This window comes from Puma concolor, chromosome D1 (assembly GCF_028749965.1).
Source record: "Puma concolor isolate L17-30 chromosome D1, mPumCon1.1.hap2, whole genome shotgun sequence".
NCBI classification, from domain to species: domain Eukaryota; kingdom Metazoa; phylum Chordata; class Mammalia; order Carnivora; family Felidae; genus Puma; species Puma concolor.
In genome coordinates this window covers 33,436,377-33,462,054 of record NC_141676.1, presented here as the reverse complement: position 1 = coordinate 33,462,054, position 25,678 = coordinate 33,436,377, and the positions used below count along the sequence as shown (strand labels likewise).

Here is a 25,678-nt window from a genome sequence, read left to right as displayed (position 1 = left end):
GACGTGCGGTGTCATATGATACCTCCGCTGCCTCGAAATAGACACTCTAGTGCACGAATTACCAGAATCAAAATTCAGCGCATTTAAAATGATACATCTTTTATTAGAAGAGTTCCGTTCCAGGGCATTGCATGGTTTTGCAGATGTTTTCACTTCCCTCCCTAGCAAACTTCACACATAAGCCAATCCTTTTAATAATGAACCTGGGCAGCAAAGATAAATAAAAAGCCTTCTGTTTTTTACCTACGTGTGGGGGTGGGGGTGGGGGTGAGGGGGCAATTGGCTCAGTTAATCCTCTCCTCGCGCCCCTCCCCCACCCAGCGAAGAGCAAACAGACTTTCGGGTGCGGGTAGCCAAGACCCTTGGAGAGAACCGAAGTGGCTAGGGTCCTGAGGACTATTTTCAATTTGCCATTGGAAGAACGCTGTTAACCGTCTACCTAGGTTCCTGCTTTAAAGCTGATTTTTCTTCCCATTAGTTCAAACGATTCTTACGCTACTGGGAAAGACCTTAAAATACAGAATAAGGAACAAGACAGCAGTACCTAATTTGTAAGCCTTGGACCTCCCGCAAGTGTACAAATATCATCTTGGGTGCCTACTAAAAAGCAGATTTCTCCTCCGGAATTTGTGATTTAGTAGGGGTGGGGCAGGGTCCAGGGATTAGCATTTTAACAAGCCCCTCAGGCAATTCGGATGCAGAAAATCTGAGGTCACACTCTGAGAAACACTTTCTTAAGGGCTGCATAAATGGGTGTCAGAGGAATCTCCCATCAGCCCCCCCCCCCCAACAAATTTGGTGGGCAGTTTTATGTGTATGTACATTTTTCTGTAATCTCATAGGGGTTGACCTAATAATTGCTAAGACTCATTGCTGTAAGAATTTCCTTAAACACTCCAACATTAATTTGGGGAAAGGGAAAGATTTATAAACAGTTTCCTTTCCTGGACCCTCTTGTGGTTATCAAGAATGTGCTGGTTGAACTGAGTTATATACTCGGTTCAGTTTATCTAAGGGTTTAGAGTTAACAAAATGAGTTCACTTATATTAGCTGTTTTAGAGCTTGTAAAGACTAGTGACAGAAACGATTATTATTTTACATATAAAGAACCTGAGACTCAGTGCCACGAAATAATTCGCCCAAATTCACACAGCTAAATGCCAAAGACAAAACTTGAATGATCTCAGGAACTCTAGCTAGAAATATCCCTGCCTCCCCCCACCTCAATATAAATAAAGCTATCTGTTCTTTGGAAGTGTTATCCGGAAGTATTTTGCAAATTGCTGGGCTGAATAGTCAAATTGTTCAAAAATGTGCATATTCTTTGAGTGTCACACATTTAGCTTGCACCTCTATCAACCTGACAGAACACAAGACCGATGTAAACTACCCTAGAGCACAGAGGATGAAGTTTATTGTGGAATATTTAATGCATTTGAAACATGCAGGCTAGCCCGCAGCAATAAAGGACCCAGGGCATGAAGCTGGGCTTGGCCACCTCAAAGTACCTCTGTATTGATAACCCAGGGGTGTAGTCTGAACGCAGATAAAATTTCTTTTAATACTGCAAAACCATTTCAGAGGCTAGATTTATAAATTTAAAAACATACAAACGAAACCTTGTACTATTTTATAAAGCACTGGAAGAGCTCTACTCTAAACTTTTTTTTTTTTTCTAAATAGCTTTATGCTAACTTCAAACCCATGCTTTGTTTCCAACTGTAAATTTGCTCAAAAATGAGTTATTTCCTTAGCTTTTAAAGCTCAATTGTAAATTGCTTCCTTCGGGGGGGAAAAATACCTACCAAGTGAGAGTCAAGAATCTTACCATTCTCAGTGGTGCTCAGAGATTATGGCAAATCTTCTACCTGCTAAATTCACATTGCCAAATCAGCATTTTGCTGAAGGAAACAGTGTTCTCCTTTACGAGACAGACTCTGATTGTGTCTGTGGCCAGTCTTCTTATTTCTACTCTCCCTTGAATAAATAAATGTTTGTATCTCTCCTTTCCAGTGTGTGGTGCAGTTTTACTGAGGAAAAGGCAGAGGAGTCAGAAATGGCAATGGCAGGAATATTTCAAAATAGAAGAAGATCAAATGCCAATTCAGATAAACCCTTTGATGAATCAGACCTCTTGACATTTCTGAGCATTTTGAAACTTTCTGATTTGTGATTACAGTATTACAGAAAAAGTAAAAGATCAGACTTATGATACTAGCTTATTTGCCTTAAAGATACACCTTACATTCAGAAACAATGAAGCTAAGATAAACTAAAGTTGTACTGGTACGTTGCATGGAATTCTGAATAATTTTTTTATTTGTTTAGTTCAGGTAGCATATGGAGACAGTATTAGAAGTCTAAGACCAAACTTTTTACAAAATTATTTCCCTATTGTGATCAGGGATGATGCTGAGAATATAGAGCGTTAGTCTCTCACATGATTGATAGGTTAGAAACAAAGTTCCCAAGTTTATGAGCTGAACATTTTCTCAATCACCCAAAGGAGGAAAAACTAGAGCTTGAAAAGAAAATGCTCCCTATTTAATTTGGGGGGGGACTTCAAAATTAATTTTGAATTAGTTAAAATCTTTATTTATTTTTGGTTATGGGCTAATTCTATTCTAACCCAATGTTCTAGAAAGACAAAGGTCAGGAAGAAATGTGAATTCCCATCTACTCTTGTCAGGAAATATAAACTAATCCTCATTACTCAAGTGGGAACAGAGGCAGTAGGCTCAGATTTGACATCAACATATTTTTTCTATTAATAATTTTAATTGGCTGAGGTCAATTCCACTATCATTACAAGCATTTTATGTTTAATTATGTTTATTTAAGTTTCCTAGTTACTCCTGCCTTCAATCCTCCTTGCGAAAAAAAAAATAGTTGTCTAGAATCAAATGAATTGACCTCAAAAACTGCTGAAAATCTTAGTAATTAGCATAGGGAAAATAATAAGTAAACAGAAAACTCTCCTGCTTAGCAGAGTGGCAAAGGTATTTTCAAAGTCATGCTGCATGACTTTCAAAGGCCCAATCCAGCATTGAACTATGTCACAAATAATCCTACAAATTATTGAGTAAGACCTGTCCTGAGAAAAATCTTGCAGAAGAAATAATATCCCTGTTCATTAGATGGTACCTTTATATGAGGTATACTTCTTCTCTGTAAGCTTTTTATGAACAGATGTGTCCAAATTGGCCGACACCTGTTAAAAGAATTATGTAACCAGGCATGGCCGTTAGTGGCAAACAAACAAAAGAAAGGAACCACAGTGTGAAAATGTTAGAAGGGCAAAAATTAGGAGAATAGAGCAAGAAGGTCAAAAACCAATCCCATCTGGGAATAATATTTAGTTGGATCAAGAAAAACGGCACCAAAACCATTATGAAATAACTGAGACTGACCCCTAAACATATGAGAGTCATCAACTCGTAACCCTATGAGTTACCAGATTTTCCTGGAGAACATTTAAAACTGAGTAGTGAAGAATAAATCGGTTTACTCATTGTAACGTTTCTGTAAGCATGGTCAAAAAGGATGCGATTGTAGACTTAGAACAAGTTAGAACTGACAGTGATAGCTGCCTGTGGTATTTTGTTAGTTTTATTGGGAGAAGTGCCATGAGAAGAATTAGCAAATTTAAACCAAAGGGTTTCAGGACGTTGAATCAAATTGTAAGAAACAGATTACCTTATTTTGGACACCTAACTATTTAGGCTGTGTGAGATGATGGGGGTGAGAGATTTTCTACTGCTAAATTTCATATTCTTCATGGAGAAAGTCAGAAACATATACAAAAAGATAATTTAAAAAAAAATCACTGAACTTCCTAAAGTCACATAAAAAAAAAATCACACTAAGAATTTGGCCTGTTTTTGTGTGATTCTGAGTCTACACAGTGCCTATCTTGAATGGTCTCTTTGACAAAGGACCAGAGCAGGATGTGCAAGTGGCTCTTTTGTCAAAATCCTCCAGGATAGTGTAGGCATGGTAAGAATACAATCCTCAGGGCTACACATGTGGCAGCCAAGGGTTAGGCTTTTGATTTGTCTAGCATACAGAATCATTTGGAAACCTAAGAAACTCTTGACTTTTCTCAACTTTTAGTTCATCTTCAGTTTATTATCTTCACATCATGGTTACATTCATTCAGTTGATGAAAACTTGCTGAATACCTACTGCCAGACATTGCTGTATGGACTATGTTTTGTTTTGTTTTAAGATTTTATTTTTTTCAGTAATCTCTACATCCAACATGGGGCTCAAACTCACCACCATGAGTTCAAGAGTCACATGTTCCACTGACTGAGACAGTCATGTGCCCCAACTCTATGAACTATGTTAAAGGAAGATGAATAAAACATATTTCAGCTCTTTAAGATGCTCAAATTCTGGAATATAAGATTTGTCTTTTAATCCATTGGGTCACTTGAGAATTAGTTAAGGGTAGGAAATTATGTTTGGTTTTGTTTTCCCTTGTCATGGGTTTGGTGTATGGAAAGATGACATCAGCAGGCTGCCAGTGGCCAGGTGATAGTAGTGATGGACAAGAAACTTGTTCCCAAAACTGGAAGAGCACCTAGCAGCTGGGGAGGACCCACCATGATTGATCGGTGCCCTATCTACTCTTGGTTGGCAGCATTTTACAAAAGGTAGAAAAAGGGTAAGGGGTCATGGATGTAAGTAGTGGTAGGAAGGAAATGAGGCATAGTTCAGGCAAATAATTTTTCTAAATATGATTAGGCAGATTTATCAAAAGATAGACACAGAAGGGATCTTAAGAGACTATCTTGTCTTCCTCACTGCTCATAGGCCTACCATTACAGACCAATAAAGGAGCTTCCACATCTCTCTTCTGAGGACCTTTCTAAGGATCCAAAAATTCTAGTGCTTGGAAGTCCCCATTTATAACACATTACGGTTCTTGTTGCAATTTATATCTTATTTCATTTCATCCAACCTTAGTGAAGATGGAGAACAGCTGCTTACTAACCTCCTTGTGTTATTAAGTCACCACTCAGACTTTTCTCATAGCAAGAAATCAGATCTCACAACCTTTCTTCATAAACTCCAACTTCCAATCCATTAATCATTTCCCTCGGTCTACCCTGGACCTCCTCCAAGATCTCCATATTCTTCTGAAAATGTGGAGCCCCAAACTAGACATGTGTGTGAAATTATCCAGGGCTCAGGAAACATGGGAGTCGTGAATTATCTGAACACAGCTGTTGGGAAAAAACTAAAGGGGAGATTCAATTAGATTGACAAATCCTTCCCTTGCAACTTAGAGATAGAAGTGGTGTGTTTCATAAAAAGATGAGCCTTCATGTCAAAGCTGTATCTTCTATCCTTCGTTTTCAGATGAAGCACTTCTCAAAAGAAACAGATCTTGAACAGGGCCTTTAGTTTTTACTTCTTTTCTTCTCAAGAAAATTGTTTAAGAACAAGTGATTTTCTGTACTCCACTTAATACCCCCACGTTATGGGCCTTTATCTGTTAAAGTGGGATAGTGCTTGCATACTCTCAAATGTTTATTTTGATAAAATTTCTCTCAAAGGGTAAGAACTATGAAACACTACACTACTTTTAAAGCTTCAACTTTCTCCTAATTTGAACCATATCTTTTCATTTTGTCTGTATATAAAGCCTAATTAGAATAGAGTAAAATGAAATTGAAGTCCATAAAAAAGAATCATGTTAACCTACATGACACCTAGAATAAAGTTTAACTGATTATTCACTTGTCGTTTCTATCTCTGTTATGATCTCACAATTCAGTGTGACCAAATATTTTGGGCCTTCTCATTCTTTATAGATCAAATGAAGAGCATGGGATCAGCAGAAATACCATTCCCACTACTCACGGCTGTCTCTTTAGGTCATGCTTAGGGCATTCAATGGTGACTACAACATCAATCTAGTAGTCCCAAGAAGAAATTAGGCCAGACATGGGATGAAGTCAACACTCGAAAAAGAAACTGAAGGGGAGAGGAGAACATTTATTTCCCCTTCATAATATAATTTTGAGAAGTTGTTAAGGGACTCTGTGACCAAATGAAGACTGCTAAGAATGTTTGCTGTAAGTAGGCACTTCTTAAGCCTTGGTCTATCATTGCAGGGCACCAAGAAGTGATAAGTCTAGTTGGATCTAAGAAAGTGATAAGTCTAGTTGGATCTGATGCAGATGGACAGGACAAATATAATGTTTCATAAACATTGAGTACAGGGAGATGGAATAGAATGGGGAAAGAATGGGGGAAAGTAGAGGCGCACATTTAAATTCCAAGATGCCTTAATTGATTTTTTTTTTTTTTTCGTCAGTCATTGCTATATGTACGCTCAAAGAAACCCATTTTTCTCTGCCTGGACAGTAGTTATGACCTGGGAAAAGTGGGTAGTGTATGTGATGTAAGGGAGTATATGGCTACATATACAATTGTGGAAGTCAGACATTGATTCCATGATACAAATTAAATATACTTCTGGGATGCAAATTCAGACCACAGTCAGCTTTCCTCAAGATAGCCTCTCTGCTGAATTAGAAAAATGAAGACCCAGAACTTTAATACCAAATTCCATGCCTCTCCCAAATGCAGTAAAATGTGTAGCATTGAGGATCTTTTATTTCATAGACATGTTTTCCTGGAGTACTTGGGAAGAATGAGCCAATACTATTATATATTCTGACCTTTTTAATTTAAAAAAAGAAAAAGTTCCCAGGATAAATAACTGAAGTTAGCTTGCATTGCTCATTGCTTTATGTCTATACTGAATGCTAATTTGAATTACCATTCTCACATAATAAACATATTCTTATGGCATTACAACCAGATTGTGGATGTAGATCATCTTAGAACTACTTTGCAAGCCAAATTTCCATTGCCTTCCATTTTATCTGCACACAAAAACTAATTAAAGTGAGTAAAAATAAGTTGAATTCCATAAAAAAGAATCATGCTAACCTACATGATGCCAATTTGTCTCAAAAAATATATAGAAGTTTGACATATTCTTGACTATTTGCTTGACTAATTAGCATTTTTAATATTACTTTTTGTTATTGTGTTTTTGATAATTCATATTATTGTTATTTATGTAATTGCATTTTTCATTTTAGGAAGAATTTATAAATATCTAATTTACCCTTCAATTAATTAATTTTTATAAGAACACAACTGCAGAACAGTACTTAATAATAGAAATTAATCACAAAAGTGGAATTATGTATATGGATGTCATATGAAGAACAAAGAAACAGCCTTAAAGAGTATTTATTTAAGGGGTGCCTGGCTGTCTTATTCAGTGGAGCATGCAAATCTTCATCTCAGGGTCATGAGTTCAAGCCCCATGTTGGGCATAGCGCTTACCAAAAACAACAACAACAACAACAACAACAACAACAACAACAACGATTATTTCTTTGGAAAATGATGTGGGTTAAAAATATAAAATTTAAATTAGTAAACATTACCTAACATTTTTAAGATTAAGGATTTTGATAAATACAATTAATATTAGAAGTCCCCTCTAATTTTTGATCACTTAAGGGAGATAATCAATTTTTTGTTTTGTTTTGTTTTCCTAGGGGGAAGAGGGAGAAAGCTACAAAAATTCTGTCACTGAAAACCAAATAAAGCTGTGGTCAAATCTCAGATAAGAATTTAGAACCAAATGAAGTAATGAAAACTCAGGGAATAATATAGAAATCAATGAAAGCTTGAACTTTCCATTCATCTTGTCTTAGCTAGTGTCTCAATAATCATAAAATAACTGTGGAGTGTTGAAGAAGTTTAAAATAATAATTATTTTTGTCCTATCCACTTAAAATTAATAAGGACTTATTGGCATGCTATCAATCTTGTTAATTATGCTTATATTTTGGCAATTAATCTAAGTTATATATGAAACACTTCATTTTGAAAACCAAGGTAATTAAAATTTTACACAGACTATCCATTGTTTTCTTATGTTTTTATTATTGGAAAATAGAAGAAATATCATTGCCACATAATATAATTTTAAGGCCCATATAATAGTCAAGAGATTTTGGGTCCTAGTTTAAACTTCATCACATTCTGGCCATGTAACTTGGGTAAGTCACTTCACTAGCCCAAATGGATACTCTAAGTTTCATAGAAACGTTTGTTGAGCAAGAGATCTTCACTAGGTACACCTCCCTTGCCTGATAAATAAAACAAGGGCAGTGGGCTGTAAGTCATGGCTGTCAGGCCTGGCAGCACATTCAGACTTTATCTCAGAAAGAGCATAAAAGGGTGGTTTCAGTGCTCTAGAGGTAACTACTGAACTAGATCTTTAAGGTACTTTTTTTCCTTCTATATTCAGACTTCTTTCAGGCACTGTATATCATTTGATAAACTAAACTTGAAACTCATCTAATTATTTCCCCTCAGGTTAGAGCCCTGAACCAAGGTAAGGATTCATACTCTTATAGCATATAGTTACCTCTGACAAGGCTTTAGGTGGACTTTTTCACACATTAAAATGCCCTTTAATAGCATCTTTTCCTGCTGGAATGGTTTCTGAGCTCAGGGACAAAACAAATACATTATGAGTTCAGGCCATACTTTCTTGCATAAATCAGAGTAGAGGCAGGATGAGGTCTCCCCGTCTTTGATTCTTTACATAATTTTGACAGTTCTGCAGATATCACTGACTCATGCTAAGCCTTACCAGTATGTATCCAATCCCTCATTTAAAGCCACATCTTTCGAGGTGACTGGGTGGCTCAGTTGGTTAAGGATCTGACTCTTGGTTTCAGCTCAGGTCATGATCTCATAGTTCATGAGTTTGAGCCCCAAGTCAGGCTCTGCATTTGCAGTGTGGAGCCTGCTTGGGATTCTCTCTCTCCCTCTTTCTGTCCTTCCCCCCATCCCTCTCTTTCTGTCTCTCAAAATAAATAAATAAACATTAAAAAAAAAAAAAGCCACACCTTTCTAGGAGTTGCTTTTCAAGAGGAAGATGAATGAATTTTATCAGGAAGATGCCCAAGTACATGTATAACTGCCTTACTTGGACTACCTTCCAGCCAATTTCTAGAGCTGGTGTTCTGAATTCTGAGTTGGTGCAAAGACACAAAGGACCCAGACACCAATTTTTGGCATTCTTCCAAATGAGATGCTATTTCCAGAGAAATTCCAAGTTTGGAGTGGAGCCTTTGGAGGAAGAATATTGAATTGCATAAGGAAAGCCAATAAACATTTTAGTCCCTAACAGGGGCTGTAAGCCTTGTAATTACACTCAGGATTGTGCCTGTCCATCCTTTTCTTCTCCATATCTGTAAACAACATGTTAGCTTTGGATATTTGTCATCCACTGTGTTTTTGGAGAGGGCATGCCTCATCACAGCATCTGCAGTGCTATAGCCACTAATAGTTCGAAAAGGCAAATTTATGAAATGGCTTCTAAACATGCTAAGTCCTAATCTAAACAATTTATAAATTTCTTACTCAATAACTCTTGCAAGTCGGCTAAGTTGGAGCTGCCCTGAATAAGTTAAGAAAGGAGTTAGACATCATCCACTGAGTTAATAAACTAAAGTAAGTGGAAGGAAGAACAGGCAGGTGAAGAGTTCCAGATACTCTTCTTTCTCTTCTGTGACTATATACTTATTTCTGGAAATTCTCTTTCTTGCTAGTGTTTTAAACATGACAACAACTGTAATAATAACAGCTAAGGGATTTGCAGATTAGTTTACTGAGTGAAAGAAAGGACTTTGGGATGAGACTGACCTGTCTTTGAGTCAAGCGTTGCCACTTATTGTCTCTGCTAATTTGGGACAGCTAATTAATGAACTGATGCCTCAGTTTCCTTACCTTTAAAATAAGAATAATAATAACCTTTGCCTAGAAAGATTGTTGTGAGGATTCAATTAACTATGGGAATGTAGAGTACTCACTACAGTGAAAATAAATTTCGATTGCATTAATTTATTTGATCCCCACAAAACTCTAAGTATGATCACTGTCTCCATTTTGTGATTGTAAAAACGGGGCGTCAAAAAGAATAGGTGTCAATGAGTGGTTTGAAAGTCTGTCATTAGTTAGCAAATATTAATAAAATCTAGACCAGCACTTGTGGCCACTAATTTTGAGATTCTCAGCCATCTCAAAGGATGTGGTGAAGATCTCTTAACAAAATGTATGTGCAAACCTGAAAATGGGAGACCCAAATCAAATCTGGGTGGTAGCTATTAGGTAGGGAGACATAATTTTATAATGGATTTTGGAACCAGAAAACTTTAGGTTTGAATTTTAGCTTTTCCACTTAAGATCTGCTATATAATTTTGGGTGAATCACTTAAGATCCGTGAGCTCCACTGTCCTTATTTGTACCATTAGAATATAACCCAACTCAGAGTTGCTTTGAGGGTTAAATAGTATCACCAAATGCAAAGCAAAGAATTTAGCACTGAATAAATGGAAAGTAAATGTTATCTCAGCCCATCATAATTTGCATGTAGTTTCCCATAGTGTGGTAGTGACAAAAAATGGAAGTTCTATAGTTTGTTGAGGTTAGTAAAGTCACACCAGGTGTCCAAGGCAATGCTCACTGAGTTAGTGACCCGAGTCTGAACTTTTTCTCTTTTTCAATATAGGGATGGATTTCTAGAGTGGTACTAAGGATGAACTTTAGAGTAATAGCAAACTCAGTCCATAGAAATGTGTCATTAGACCCTAACAATCTCATCAGTTGGCTCTTCCTCCACTTGGCAACTTGTCTAATGGCAAAAGTATATTTTAAAAGTTTCCCCCAAAGGCCTGTTTCCTTTTGCCAAGGAGAAAAACTTAATGGCTAATACTGTAAGAGAGCAAGAGACTAGATTAGCATTTCTGAATCTATGCTAACCTAATAAGCAACCCCCAACAAGTGTTGTGTTGTCAAATATGTTTGTGAAATGCTACACAGTAGTGCTTGCAGACTTTGTCACCAAAAGAAATCACAGATACCTCCATTTCACTGGTCAGTTGCTACAGACATGATGCTCATCACTACAAAATTTTAGCATCTACATACTGTTAGATCTCATCTAGTGCATTAAAAAAACACATTACTATATCACACAATATACTGTTTCTTAATATATTTTTATAACTGTATTAAATGTAATTGGCTTCCTTTGTAATATTATATATTTTTTTGCAATTTTATTTATTTAGAACATTATTTTATTTACATAGGCTTGGCCAGACTGTCAGGAGTGGAGTCCATGGCACAAAAGTGGTTACAAAGCTCATGTTAATCCAACATATTCTAAGGAGAAACAATAACAAGGCCATTTTCCAACATTGATAATGGAAGTTGCTGGGGAGAAAGAAGCCCTCCCTGAAGGAGGAAGGTAAAAGCAGAAGAAATGGTTTCCTACCAAAGTAACCAGAATAATGAGCATGGATGGTGGAGATCAGTCTCACTGGACAAATGGCCTTAAGGAACACTCACAGAGGGATACTTCTAGATCCCTATTTGATACTAAGCCTGTTTTGGCTTCCCCTTCTGGCTCAATTTTCTTCATGCTTCTCCTTTCTATTCACTCACCTGCAGTGTCCTGTCCCAAGGCTTTAGACCTTTATGAAGCCTTTCTATAAAGGTATTTCTGCCCACGGTCACCTTATTACCTAGGGAGTAGGTAGAGTTGATATTTTCCTTGAAGCTGTATATGAGATAAATCAATTCCAACTCCTTTTAGTGCTGGTAAGTATGGGACTGGGCATATTCTGAAGGAATTTCTAGATTCCATAACATTATAACATGCAGTCTGAGCACAAAGATCTCAGAGCAGTTTCTTCTGCTGTTTAGGGCGATTGAATGGATTTCTTTTTCCCAGTGTGGGGATTTTTTTTTTTTTTTTTTTTTTAATCAGTGCATTTAACGTTTACTAAAAGGTTAAAAACATCAGCAAAGTACTTTCGAACTCCTGTGGTGGTCCAGAAAATGCTTACAACTGACCAAAATGTCTCATACAGGCCACATGTTTCCTCCTCGCTTCAGAATGAACTGTTAAATTCAGAGGTCACATGTTGCTAAACTGTTGGGTCTTCGAAACTAGATTTTAAAGTTTCCTTTTTTTTTTTTTTTAATTTTTAAATTAATACTTTGGAATATATTTTGCCATTTGTCGAAAATAGAATTCAAGAATGATATCTGTCATCCCTAGTGCATCAGAAGTTATTTTAAATATGGCATCTTTATAAAAGTCAATAGCTGCCTCATCAAAGGGCAATCATGTCCAGTGTGGGTGGCTGTGCCAATTGTTTTTGAACTACTGCAGCAAGCTAGCCAATCCCAGGGAATGGCTTGCAGCCTTTCTACACCCACATTTTTTCTTAATTATCTCCACCAGGCTGAGTTAGCTAAGGACAGATCTATAGCATTTCCTGGATGTCAAAATGCCCACACACCTTCTGCAATCCTTGGGCTACCAGCTCCCTTTCATGTTTTTCCTAGCTGGTCCATCTAATTATCTATTATCATGTGTATAGAATGCATTATTCATGAGGCCCAAACAATTTCAGGACGTAATATCTTTGATTTTAAAAGGAAATGACCTAAAAAATTAGAACTTCTTGCACAAAGAAAGTATTTAATTTGATAGTGAGTCTCTCTCATCATCCCCTATCTTTAAAAAACAATCTGTAGGAGTTTGAGATTATTGTTCAAATTCTCCAAGTCATCATTTCTCAGAAAATAATAGGTTCAATATGTAGATTCTTTCTATGCTAGGTTTAAATAAGTTACCTTGATTTCTCATAATGTACTTAACAAACAAGGTAAAAAACCTGTTGGCACCCAAAATTGTAAGTCGTCAAATGTTAGGGTGACTTAGGCCACACCTTCCACAAAAAAAGAGTTATCCATTAGATCACTCAAACGTGGAGCTAATTTGGAATTTAGAGTTTATCCTGAGAACATCCTCCTTGTTTTATGTGTGAGAAAATAGAGATCAAGCACTAGTTGATTTTTTCAGCTACTGACAACTAGTTGGGAGTGAAGCTTGAACTCAGGCTTTTAATTTGGTTCACTGTGTTTTCTTGGAAAAGGTAAGAATCCAGCAGTTTGTTCCCTTCCAGGGATTAGAGCAAATTAAAGAACTAGTCATATCTCTAAACTATAAGCTCCACCAAGATAGGTACCCTTTAGTCTTCCTTATTGCTGAATCTCCAGACTCCAGCAGAGTTTAAACATAATAGGTTGTCAGCATAAAATTATAGCATAAAATTACTACAGTTTCTATAGAAAGTACACCTTTTGGGCTAAGTAGGAAATGGCCAGTCAAGCTCATGATTCCCATAAGTATCAGAATATCTACCAAGACAAGCAAGATCCCAGGAAATCCAAGACTGAGATGAAATTCTAGAGGCTTAGAAGAAAATAAGCCAGCATGAATTCATGCATCAGATATGGGCTGGGCTTAAGTGACCTCCAAGAACATTCCCAGACCTCAGATTGTATGACTCACAAGTAAAAGTAAAGTGCTTCTTGGCGTTGGCTCTTCCTATTATCTGTGTTGGTTTTGGGGGGACTTAGATGGTATGTCAGCTATATGAAGATTCCTGCCTTCTTTGATCCTACAATTGTGGGAGAGTGAAATGGCTTAGGAAAAGATCATAGCAGAATTTTGGAAACTGTTTGTAGATAATTTTTTTAATCAAAGAAATCAAAATAGGAGGAAATATTGCATGCAGTCCCTAAGTGGGATTTGAGGCAGGATGATCTGGAGAGGAAAAAGCACAATCCTTGAAATTTGAAGAAATAGACAGAGTCAGTCTTCACATCTTACTGTCAATATGGTCTTGGGAAACTCTGAATCTGAATTTCCTCATCTGTAAAAAGGTGACTGATAACTTCTACCCTACACAATTGCTGAAGAGACCAAATAAGGAAACCTGTAAAAAGCTATCAAAGCACTATATGCATACAAAATACTATTACTAGGAAATGTAAATAAAGTCTGCATTATAGCAGAATTATTTATAAGACTCCTTTAGAATACTAGGAAGAAAGAAAAGAAGTAAAAAAAAAAAAAAAAAAAAAAAGCCTGCCTAAACTTTTAAAACTCAGAATTAACACTCCAAAAATTGCCAAATGAAAATGGAGACAGGGATAAAGAATTTAACATTTTGATCTCTGCACCACGCTGTTTTGGAGTACTAGTCTTCATGGAACATTGTGTCCTCCTCAAGACACACTTGTTTAGGCAGTAGCTTTAACTTCCAAAGTGAAAAAAGAAAGAAAGAAAGAAATATCTCCTATTTTTGAAAGTATAACCATTCTTAAGTCAAAAGGGAGAGAAAACTTTCTTTTTATTGGTTAAGAATGTAATCTTTGTCTTCTTAAAGGCACTGTCCCCCCCCCTTCCATAGGATTCAATAATAGCAAGCTCTCAGTAAACGTTAATATTTATTTTTATTAAGTGTCACACTCTGTTCTTTACATGGATTATGGCATGTAAATTTAAGAAATTCATTGCTTGTTAAATTCACCAGAAAACAGAGACAAACACACGCGCGCATGCGTGCGGGTGCGCGCGCGCGCACACACACACACACACACAGACGCACGCACACACACGTACACACACAGCAGTAGCAGATCAGCAGAGAAAGACACGAGCCAAAGAAAGATAATTTGAGATACTTCTGAGGTAGCAGTTGTAAAATTAAAATAGGCAACTCATTAAATTATCCATAGAGTGAAAAGAAAGCCACAAAAATAGATATTTTTCTGGCAAGTCAGTGCTTTTCAGAAAAAAATTTAGTTTTAAGCAGAATTTTAAAATCAGATGATATCAGTTCATAGTCATTAGAATCACTTAAATGGTTACATTAGTTTGTCCTAATTAAAAGAAAAGAATAGCTTTACTGGCCTTTGGTATAAGTGTATTTAATAAAAAAAAAAATGTTCAGTTAGACATCATTCTAACTGACAGATTGTAGGCAATTTGATTGGGTGAATGTTATCTGAGCAAGTTGGAGCCTGGTCCCCAAGTCATATAATTAAAAATAAAAATCCTTTTTAAGTCATGCCTCACTGCTGATTTTTCTTCATTTCTATTTGCTGGTTGTTTTGGCTGATTATCTATTTTGTGGTCATCCAGGCCTTGCCTCTCACATTGCCTGATTTGGGGATGTTGTTTCTTACTAATGCTTCCCCTAGAGGACAGGCCAGGAAAAGAAAAGAAACTAATTCACTAGATTCTCTTATTAAAAATTTAGATTAGAGACTTGATAGGAAAAGAGTCTGGCAAATAAATGAAGACGTTTATGTAGGTTGATTTTAGATAGCTTAAAGGCCTCCTTTCCAATTTACAGTAATAGGCAATTAACAAATAATATTTTGTAAGCCAGCAAAAAACTTGCTTTTAAAACCCCCACTTATTGCCTTGACCATACAGATTAGATGATTATCTGAAAATAACTAGTACCGTGGTTCCATTAAATTAAAATGCTGTATGCAAAAAGAATGTCATAGTGATAGCTCCCATTTATGGAGAGTCTGCTTCCCAGTTTGCAAAACGCTTTCAGACATTTTTTTCCCCCTATCCTGCAAAAATTGCTGTGTTGTAGGTCTTACTATCAATGACACTGAAAAAGCTACAGGCAGGATGAATATATTTTCATCTGAATCAATACTGATATATTCCATTGGGGGAGCTAGACCAAGCTAAAAATCTCACACACAGAAATATTAATATGCAAGACTGGGGATACAAAAGTAGGCTAGAATATTGTTAATTTTTAAGGTTAAAAATACCCCTCCTTTCTTCACCTCTCTTTATCACCTTCTAATCTTCCGCCTGATTTCAAACAGGACAACTGAAATTTCTTGCCTTCCTGCTGAGAAACTCTATGTAAATACACATAAACAGTGAATATCAGGTGCACCATTCTTAAAGTGACATTTCCACGGCACTTAAGGCGAAACCATTCTATCTCTTAAGTCCAGGATGTGTATGTGAGAGAGGATGACGTGACACTTTGCAGGTTTAAGTGGTTAAAGATCTCGAGGTTACAAGAATTAGACTGTTAAGCGTTTTCCCACCTTGTCTCCCAGAGACGTGAAATCTACAATTTTCTCGAATCGACTGTCAGATAAATTGGCAAGTCGACTAAAAGGATAATATTCCCTTAACGATGCCTTCATCTGAAGCCCTAGCAACTGTATTAGGCAGCAGTGAGTATTCGCTAGCAAGACATCTCGCGGAAAGGGAACTCTGCAATTTAGAGTGACAGATGATTTTTTTCTCATCCATCAAGCCGCCTCAAAATGTCACAATATTTACACCTCTTCCTTGGTGAATTAGAATCCAGACAGGCAGACAGGGGGAAAAAAAAATCCGACCGGTTGCCGCTTGATTGGGGAAAAGCAAGCGTTGCACCTTTAAATTCTGCCCATCCATTCCCGTTCCCCCCTCCCTTCTCGGGATTTTGCAATAAATCTCCCAGTTCTGCGTTCAGCCCTGCAGATCCGTATTTAAAACAGCACCATCTGGGAAGGGTGGGTGGCGATGGTGATGCGGACTCCTTGGAGTTCCTTTGCAGCACGCTTGGAATTGCATCAGACTGATCAGAAATCCCCCCGCCCCCAAGACCAGCCCCTCCCGCCTCGCTCCCCTCCCAGCCCCTCCCCTCTCCTCCTTTCGCGTAGATCTGACTGAGAAAACGACTGGATCTCGGAACAATCTGTGCCCCATTCGCTGCTGCAGACTTGCTCCGTAAACCCTGCCCTACGCTCCCTTTGTGTGCGGAGCAGCCTATCACCGTCATCTGATCCTAGTGCCTGTTTTTTTTTTTTTTTTTTTTTTCTTCTAAATCTCCACAATATCCTCGCGTTGCCTATGAATCCATCCCTTCCACCTGAGCAGAGTGGGGATCCTTTCGTTCGCTAGAACAGTCAAGTGTTGAGTTTCGGAAATAGGTTTTCCCCTACGCTACCCCCGCCCCCACCCCAAGCCCTAGACTCTTAATTAAGAAGGGCAGATCCAGGAAGGAGGAGTCCAGAACGCCCAAGCCCTGGGGCGAAAACTGCCATTGGGTTTGGCTCCGCGGCCGGAACAAAGGGTCCAGGAAGGGGGTGGGTTGAGGTTTGTAGGAGTGTGGAAAGGGTGGTGGCCCCCGCGCAGGGGCGCGCAACTCCCTGGACTCCTAGAGGAGAGGCAGGAGGACAGTGTTGCCGCCGGCTCTGGCCGCTCGGGGTCCCCCCGGGGCGGAGGCGGGGGAGGTGGAACGGAAGGCTGGGAGGCTCTGAGCAGCGTCGATCTTCCCCTCCTCCCGGCCCACCCCGGCGGCGGCCGCAGCCCCGCGGCGAGCCGGCCGCCCTCCACCCGCGCCTCAGGGTGCAACCTCGCGGAGGTTAGGCAGTCAGCCCCAGCTGATTGGTGGCTCTGTCCAGCCGCCGCACGGATCCGCGAGTGTTCTTCTCCACCACTCCAGCCGCCCAGGCCCCCTCCCCCGGCCCGCTCCCTGGCTCTTCGGCCCAGAAAGGACCTTCTCCTCCCAAGCAGAGGCCCCCCTTTCCTTAGTTACCCCGACTGACTCGGACCTGGGCTCAGTGAGGCATCCGGCCCGGCGGGGGAGCGGAGCGCGGTCTCGGTGGCTCCCCTTCCCTTGAGAAAGCGGGAGCCCTCTAAGCCAGCGCCCGAAACTCGTGGGGGGGGGGGGGGGGAGAAAAAAGAAAGAAACATCCAGCGAGGCGCGAGGGCGACGGAGGGGAAGAGATAGAATGAGGGAGGGATGGAGGCAGGAGGAGGGGGCGGGGTAGAAGGATGGGGGGGCGGGAAGGAGGGAGGGAGGGGGAGAGAGAGGGAGGGAGGGGGGTGAGATACATAGAGAATGAATCCTTCTCACTAGAAGAGCTGAAATTACCTTGATTCATTTTGTGTTGGAGATTTAGCGTTACCTCCTAACCTCTTCCCAACCTCCACCTCCCCTTTCCTCACAGTACAACACCTCCACCGCCTGATTCTAAATGATACATAGTCAAAATTTGGGAAATCGAATGTTGTGTAAAAGCTTCATAATTAGTAATGAATCTACTGTACACACACACACACACACACACACACACACACACACCGGCAAAGAAAACGGAAAAGAAGGAGGTGAAGGGGAGAAAAAGAGAAATCTTACATTTGAATCAGACATTTGCAGGTCTAAGTTAACTAAACTCATTATATCCGCAGGAGGACTGGGCATTTTTTTTTTCTTTCTTTCTTTTCTTTTCTTTCTTTTTCTTTTTTTCTTTTCTTTTTTTTTTTTCCTTTTCGCTTTACCCCAAGGCTCTCACCTAGGGCAATCCAAACTGGGCAAATACCAGGAAACAACCCCCCTCTCATGCTCTCCTTCTACCTCCTCCCCTTCACCACGAGTCCTCTCGGGAAGATCGAGTATCAAAATAGCTCAAGAATTGGGGTTGCAGGGGGTCCCCGCCCCGATGCTTACCTTCTTTGCGGCTTACACCACCCCGGTGGCTAGATCCTGGAGATAAACACTTGCATTTCCCAAAGTTAACCCAGTATACCAACCCGGAGCTTGCCAAGAGTCTATTCCAGCCTACACCGCTAGGAAGCCAACTTCAGCGAGCTCAATGAGGGGACCAAACTGGGGCTCGCTTTCCAAACGCTCCGCTCCAAAATCTGACTCTCTCCAGCCGATCTCGGTGTGAGCCGAACCTCAGAAAAGACGCTTCTTAAGGGCGACACGGAGCTGGCTTTACTGCGGGGCTAAGACGGCTACCTAGGGTACCACCACCTCGGACACATCCGTTGGCGCTGTCCAAGGTGCTGAATGGACTCCGCTCTCCCAATTACACACCCGGCGCAGCAGGAGGAAAAGGCTAAAAAATCTCTAATTCAGTGATACTTGATATTGCTCTAGACGGTTTCTTCCACTTCCTTACGTTTTGTCACGTGTGGATGGCTTTGCCAAAGCCATCCTGTTAATAGTTGATCACATGTTGATGAGACCCTTTTCTTCTATGAGAGGATTACCCATTTCATTACTGGTGATATGCACTTCTGACTTATTTCTCCCCCACCAACCCCACCCCCATCCGCACCCAAACTCCCAGTCTCTAACCCATCCTTACCCCCCTCCACCCCCTAACCCCAACCTCTAGTAGCATTATTGTTTTTAGATGAAAATTAACCCCTTAGTGAATGTCAATTACATGCCCACGTATAAATCATAGAATACGCTCATACACCACACACATAGAGGAAAAGAATGGAATGCAAGAAGGCTGGGAGAAAAGCATCAGCCTTGAACGGCCAATATAACACACACACACACCCCCCCCCTCCAGCTCCAAGTTTGTTCCACGCAGTTCCACATTGCTGTGTTAAATCTCAAATGATTCCAATTAAAGTTGCACTATGTAAAAACCCGATTCTCCTGGCCTGAGTAGCTGCTGTTCTTTGGCGTGTGAAGTGCCAGGAAGAGCTGTGATATGCCCGTTGTTAAGCAACATGTCAAGATTTTTCAATTATAATGCAGGGTTTATTGCTACTCACCATTGTGCCTTTGCTGTCCTGGAGACTCAAGTGTCTTAAAATCCCGTCTCCCCAACAGATGCTGGAAGGTAATGTGTCTTGTTTGAAGTCATCATGTGAGAAGTTCGGCTTTGCTCAGTGGATCGCCCACCACTTGGTGTGACTTATGAATCTAATAACCCTTTGCAATATCCGCAAGCTTAAACTCTCAACCACCTTGGCGACTACAGAAGACAAAGCAACTGGCATCGATGTTGAAAAACCTATAGATTTACGCAAACGCCCTCACTCCGAGAGACACGTTTCGTCTAGAGTTCTAACGTGATTCTAATGAATGAGCGAGGTTACCAATGACTGCCCAACTGCCCTGCTATATATCGGGTGGTTCCTGGGGCTGCCTTCCAACCGCCCGTCACTGAGTCCTCGCACAGAAAGTTCCCGGGGAAAGTGAGGAGTTTCAGGGTACCCTCATAAAAATAACCCAGCTTGCACACCGCTCCCTTGCCCACTGCTCAGGTCACACCTGGAGCTCTGGCAAAGCTGAGCTCGGCTCGGGAGATTTCTCGGTCGCCAGGTAAGAAAACCTTCGCCTTGTCAGGCTAGGGCGGGAAGACCGCTGGGGAACTTGTTGCTTATCAGCGCCAGCAAGCTACCGCTTTAATAATAATACCAGAAGAGCGCAGGGGGAGGGGGAGGGGGCGGCAGCAACGACTATCCGTGCTGTTTACGTGACCAACTCGCTGTGACTCCCTTGGTGGAAAGGAAACTTCTTAGAAAAGTTCGTGCCCCTCCCCCTCCCCCATCATGACTAAGGGTCTCCAGCTGATGAGGTCGTGAGTGATGATCACGCGGGGGGTTGGGGGCTAGGCGGCGGGAGGTGTGGGCGAGTGACTTGTCCTTGGGAACGACTGCATGCGTCGAAGCGCGCATCAGCCCGACAACTTTTCCTTTCCCTCTCAGGGACTGATGACTAGGCGAGAGGCACCGGGGCGAGCCACTAGTTGCCCACAGGAGCCTGTGTAAACCGGGCTCTCGAGCGGCTGAGTTGAATGAAGTTATAACTGCGTTTGCTCTAATAGCTTATGGCTTCTCAAATGTGAGTTAAGAGCCCCGGTGCGCAGCTAGGTCGGCATGGCGCGCAGCGGAGTGTGGAGCCGCGGGCAAAGGCAGAGAAGGGTGCCACCTCCGCGGCTCGGCGCTCTGCGGCCGCTTGGTGCTTCTTCCCCGGAGCCGCTTCCGCCATCAAGGGGGGGGCCCTGCGCCCGCAGGGTGCTAGAGTGAGCGCGGCGGGGGAGCGGAGCCGCGCGCCGGGGGAGCCTGGGCTTGGATTGCGAGCAGTGGGAGGGGTCTCTCCCAGGAAGCCCCGCGGTTTAGACCCGCGCTTCCTCACCCGTGGCTGCGCAGGCAGGGAAGTGGAGAGGTCACGTGTCGGCGGAAAGTAACTTAGAAAGGAAAGGATGAACTTCAAGGAGAAGAAAAAGGAGGAAAAAAAAAAAGCACAATAAAACAAACCACCTTCCCACTCCCTTACCCCCGCCCCCCCGAACCGGGTGTAAAATAAAGGGAGAGGTGGGAGACGGGGCACCGCTCTCTTCTGAAGACTGGGATTGAACTCGGGAAATCTCGGGCAACAAGCTATAACTCGATCTTTGGCGACGTCCCCCAACTAAGGGAGGCTCTAACCCAAGGTATCTTTCCACTGAAGCTGCCCTTTGCCTTCCCCCAGCCGGTGCCTGCCAGCAGAGCTGAAGAACCGAGGAGGAATGTAAACCAGTTGTTATGGAGATGTCGGTCGCTTTGAGGAGCGCATGTGCCCCGGGAAGTCCCCAGAAGGATTTCAGGTTTCGTCGTTTTGGCACCAACACCACGATTTTACTTTCCACCCAGAGTTCCCACGAAGGGGAGCCCATCAACGGCGTCACAGGCCCTGGCCGCGGCGCTATTGACTGCAGGGGTGAGGCAAGAGAGGTGCTGCAGAAGATGGTGGGTGGCTCTTAAGTCTCAGACCACCCAGCCCTTTCCAGTCCCCACTTTCTGTATGCCAATCAAAAGTGCTGCATTTGACTGTCATTCGTGCTTTCTTATGTGTAAAAGCCTCAGTGACACGATAGAATTAGAGGCAACAGAACATTAGCATTTAGTGGCTGCTTCATTCAAGGTTCTACTCCCCTCCCCCTCCCATCCCAGAAATGCCTTCCTTTTGGAAAATAGGCTTTAATTTCTAATTCTGTATATGGACTTGTGCTCATTGGAATCCCCATTGGTACCGGATTATTATTACTATAAGTAAGTCCAGTGTTGAGTTGATATCACTCTAGAGATGCTTTCAGAGCCAACCCAGTTTATCCTAGGCTCCAGCCAAGGTACAAACATACAGACGCTGGCTAGACCTCATTAGGGACAGTTCTAGACTTAACAGGCTTCTGGACACCTGAGGTAGGTCATGATTAAAGGATGCCAGACACCCTCACAATCATCAATGCATCAGTTCCCTCCAACTGAAAGGACTGCTCAGATTGACCACAAACTGCCACTTTTTGTCGATCCATGAATTAGCCAGCAGATGCTGCCCTAAGACTGGAACAGCTGGCACAGACCATCCTCAGAGGTCTGGGGGTACAGGTTTTGTGGACAAAACTGGTTTCCTGAGAATGCAATTCATAATGCTATGATTAAGTTCCCCTGCCTATTCAGTGACTCTAGTACAGAGCTCAAATCTTGAAATAACACAAGGAGATGATCACTATAGGAGCATAATTATTCCCGTTGTCATCCATGTGATATATTTATTTGACTTCTTTGTCAGCAGTTTGTAGTTTGTAGACTATCAGATATTTGCCTGATGGATCTTCATGCTGAAAACAAATGCCATATTTTATAGTAGGGTACCCTGAATTGTTAGCTTGGGTGCCCGGGGATTCAAAACATGAATGATTAAGTCGTTTGAAGTGATTTAGACAACACATAATTGTACTGAAGATATTTTCCAAGGAATATTTTTGGCCATTGCCTTTCTTTCTCAGAGTCATTACTAAAACCTACAAGTCATGGACCAAGGTGAGAAACAAGAGTTGCTATATAATGTGAGTTATTATAGAGAGTTGGGGCGAGGAGTGAAGAGATGGTAGAGTAGATTGAAGAGAAGTAGATTTAACACATACTATTTTTCTTCTTCCCTTGATTTCTCAGTGATCTGATGGAGAATTCTCTTCTTTTGGTGCATTATCAGCTCTCTACCTTTTTGTCTCCTTCCACTCACGTATTTTCCTTTTTCTTCCATCTGCAAAAATCCAGTTTCTAATATTAGCAAAGATGGCAGTAATGTCATTTGTTAAGACATATGCCAAGCACCATACCTGCCATAGTGTTAATCTTATTCCTGAGGTCACCTCATTTTCCCTGTACAACCCTAGTCAGCTGTGATATGAATATCACACTTCTCGACGTTCATCTGACCCCATTCATTTTTAGTAATGGTAAGATCATTTCAAACTCAACAGTAAATTAATCACTACTTCACAAGGTAGCCAGATTTAAAGCCAAGTGTATTAATATAACCCAGAAGAAAGGATTTTTGCTTTCAAACCATGAACATTGTGTTCCTTATAGGTGAATTGTTTCATGTTCACATGTGGTTTTCTGCCAAAGCCATAGTTGTAAAATCTATTCTCTGCCTGTACCTTTGTGAAGATGAGTGTAAAAATTAAGAAGAAGGGACTTATCTGGACTAGGAGGCAGAAGAATATCATTAAAAAGATGTGTGATACGTCTTAGAATTAGTGGAAAAGAGTAACAAAATAGGAGTCTCCCCAATCAGAAATGAAAGAGTATTCCTTTTTCTTAGGAATTAACAGACACTTGGAATATCTCTTGAGACCTTCTTTTCTCCTTATTTCTAGGAGGAAATTCAGCATAGCACATTAAAAAGAATGGTTTGGGTCCTCTGTCCCCCATATCAAGGCAGAAGTGATGAGACAATACTTCCATTCTTTCTTTCCAACTTTTTTTTTCAAATCTATTTGATTGTAATTGATTGCCAAGTGCTCCATCTCACCTTGTGTTGGATAGATTAGTTCCTTTCTTCTCTCTTACTCCTGCTTCTACTTCTTCCCTTTCAGTATTTACCCTATGCTAAGAACTTCATAGGGACTGGTTATCCACAGATTAATAATTCCCCACCCTAAAGAGTCTCAGAGTCTCACAAACCCAAGATCTATTCCATGAAGAGTTGGAGAGTTAGGTGAAGATGACACAGTGGAAGAGTGTTTGCTAATCATTGCCAAGATGCCAACCCTGCCTTTCCCCAGTCATTACATCAGGATCACTTGTTATAACCAATGAAGAACAGTGTTCATAGAGAAGCTTCAGATGGTGGCATAATTGCTGTCTTGGAGGAAAACAAAAAAAAAAAAAAAAAGAAAGAAAAAAACAGCAAAAAGTTCTGTTTATGATATAAGAAGTGATTCTGACCAGGTAGGAAGAAAGATTGGCTCCCTTAGTCACTTCCTGATCTTTAATGGTTCTCCACAGGCAATAGAAGGAGAGGCAAAGAATCACGATGCACAATTTGGAAAGCTTTCTGAAAACAAGAATAGGCAATGATTGCCAAGAACCTGATGTTGAGCTCATATTTAAAAAGAACCCAAGGGGGGCGCCTGGGTGGCGCAGTCGGTTAAGCGTCCGACTTCAGCCAGGTCACGATCTCGCAGTCCGTGAGTTCGAGCCCCGCGTCGGGCTCTGGGCTGATGGCTCAGAGCCTGGAGCCTGTTTCCGATTCTGTCTCCCTCTCTCTCTGCCCCTCCCCCGTTCGTGCTCTGTCTCTCTCTGTCCCAAAAATAAATAAACGTTGAAAAATTTTAAAAAGAACCCAAGGAATCTTCCAGTTACAAACCTAGTTTAGTTAGTAAAGAAACAATCAGAGCATCAGAAAGAATCAAGCAAGAGAAAGCCTTGGAAACATTATGGTTTAGTTGCGGTTACCCCTCTGCATTCTTGAGCCTGACAAGTAAGCATGAGACAGAAGATCTGATCATGACTTAACTCAATTTCAGGAAAACCAGACAACCCCATAATGAGACTGAAGCAAGACCACGTGGAATATTGAGGAAGAACTGAATGACTTTTTCTAAACAGACAAGAGATGAATAAGAGGAAGTATGGGTGGCAAGTAGGGGAGAAGTGACGTTGTTAATATGAAAAACTGATAGGAGATTAAGACAGGTCAAGAACATGTCAGGTCAGGGCTTGTAAGAAAATATACTTAGCTGAATGTAAGATATTAGAAATTGAATAAAATGAGAGAGCAAATCCCCAAGGAGTCAAACAACTTAGGATCATGGAAAGGTGAATGAAAACTAGTAAAAGTAATAGATTCTGTATCATGGTGGGGCCTAACAGGGTATGTTTGAGGTTTAATCTGCCTAAAACATCTGGAGGGACACTTTCACAGGTGCTAAACCTGCTTTTTTCCCCCAAATAGTTTAATGGGCACATGAATTTCCTGCATAGTTTTCTTTCTTTCTTTCTTTCTTTCTTTCTTTCTTTCTTTCTTTCTTTCTTTCTTTCTTTCTTCTTTCTTTCTTTCTTTCTTTCTTTCTTTCTTTCTTTCTTTCTTTCTTTCTTTTTCTTCAGTAAACTCTATCCCCATTGTGGAGCTTGAACTCACAACCCTGCTCTACCAACTGGGCCAGCCAGGCACCTGACCTGGGTAGCTTTGATTCTGTATCCAGGGTGAGGACCAAGATTTGGCTTTTTGTTTTTGTTTTTAAGTTTTATTTATTTATTTTGAGACAGAGAGATACAGAGCAAGCAGGGAGGAGCAGAGAGAGAGGTCGAGAAAGAATCCCAAGCAGGCTCTGTGCTGCCAGTATAGGGCCCGACATGGGACTTGAACCCATGAACTAGATCATGACGTGAACTGAAACCAAGAGTTGGACGCTCAACTGCCTGAGCCACCCAGGCGCCTAAGATTTGGGATTTTTAACAAATTCCCAGGTGATGGGGTTGGACCACACGTTGCACATACTCCTCCAACCCATGGTATCATTTGGATTATGGTCTTTGTTGAAAACTAGCTAATCACTTTATTTACTGAAGTGATTGCCAAATAACAAGAAATAATTCAAGTAATAGACCTCTTCTTTTAACCCTAATGTTACACAAACCA

The 25,678-nt window shown here is 40.9% G+C and overlaps 1 protein-coding gene across 2 annotated transcripts in view; it reads right to left on the bottom strand.

Annotated features, from left to right (window-relative positions):
* BDNF (brain derived neurotrophic factor) overlaps positions 1-20,095 on the bottom strand; it is a 55,719-nt gene extending 35,624 nt beyond the window's left edge. The window contains exon 1 of one of the 2 annotated variants that reach the window (XM_086677778.1): positions 19,534-20,095. In XM_086677778.1, coding sequence (XP_086533904.1) covers positions 19,534-19,536 — 3 coding nt within the window. In that variant the 5' untranslated portion in view covers positions 19,537-20,095. Of the gene's footprint in view, positions 1-18,463; positions 18,929-19,533 lie in introns of those variants that run through there. The other variant, XM_086677782.1, reaches the window with a different exon arrangement.
* Between the last annotated feature and the right edge of the window lie 5,583 nt (positions 20,096-25,678).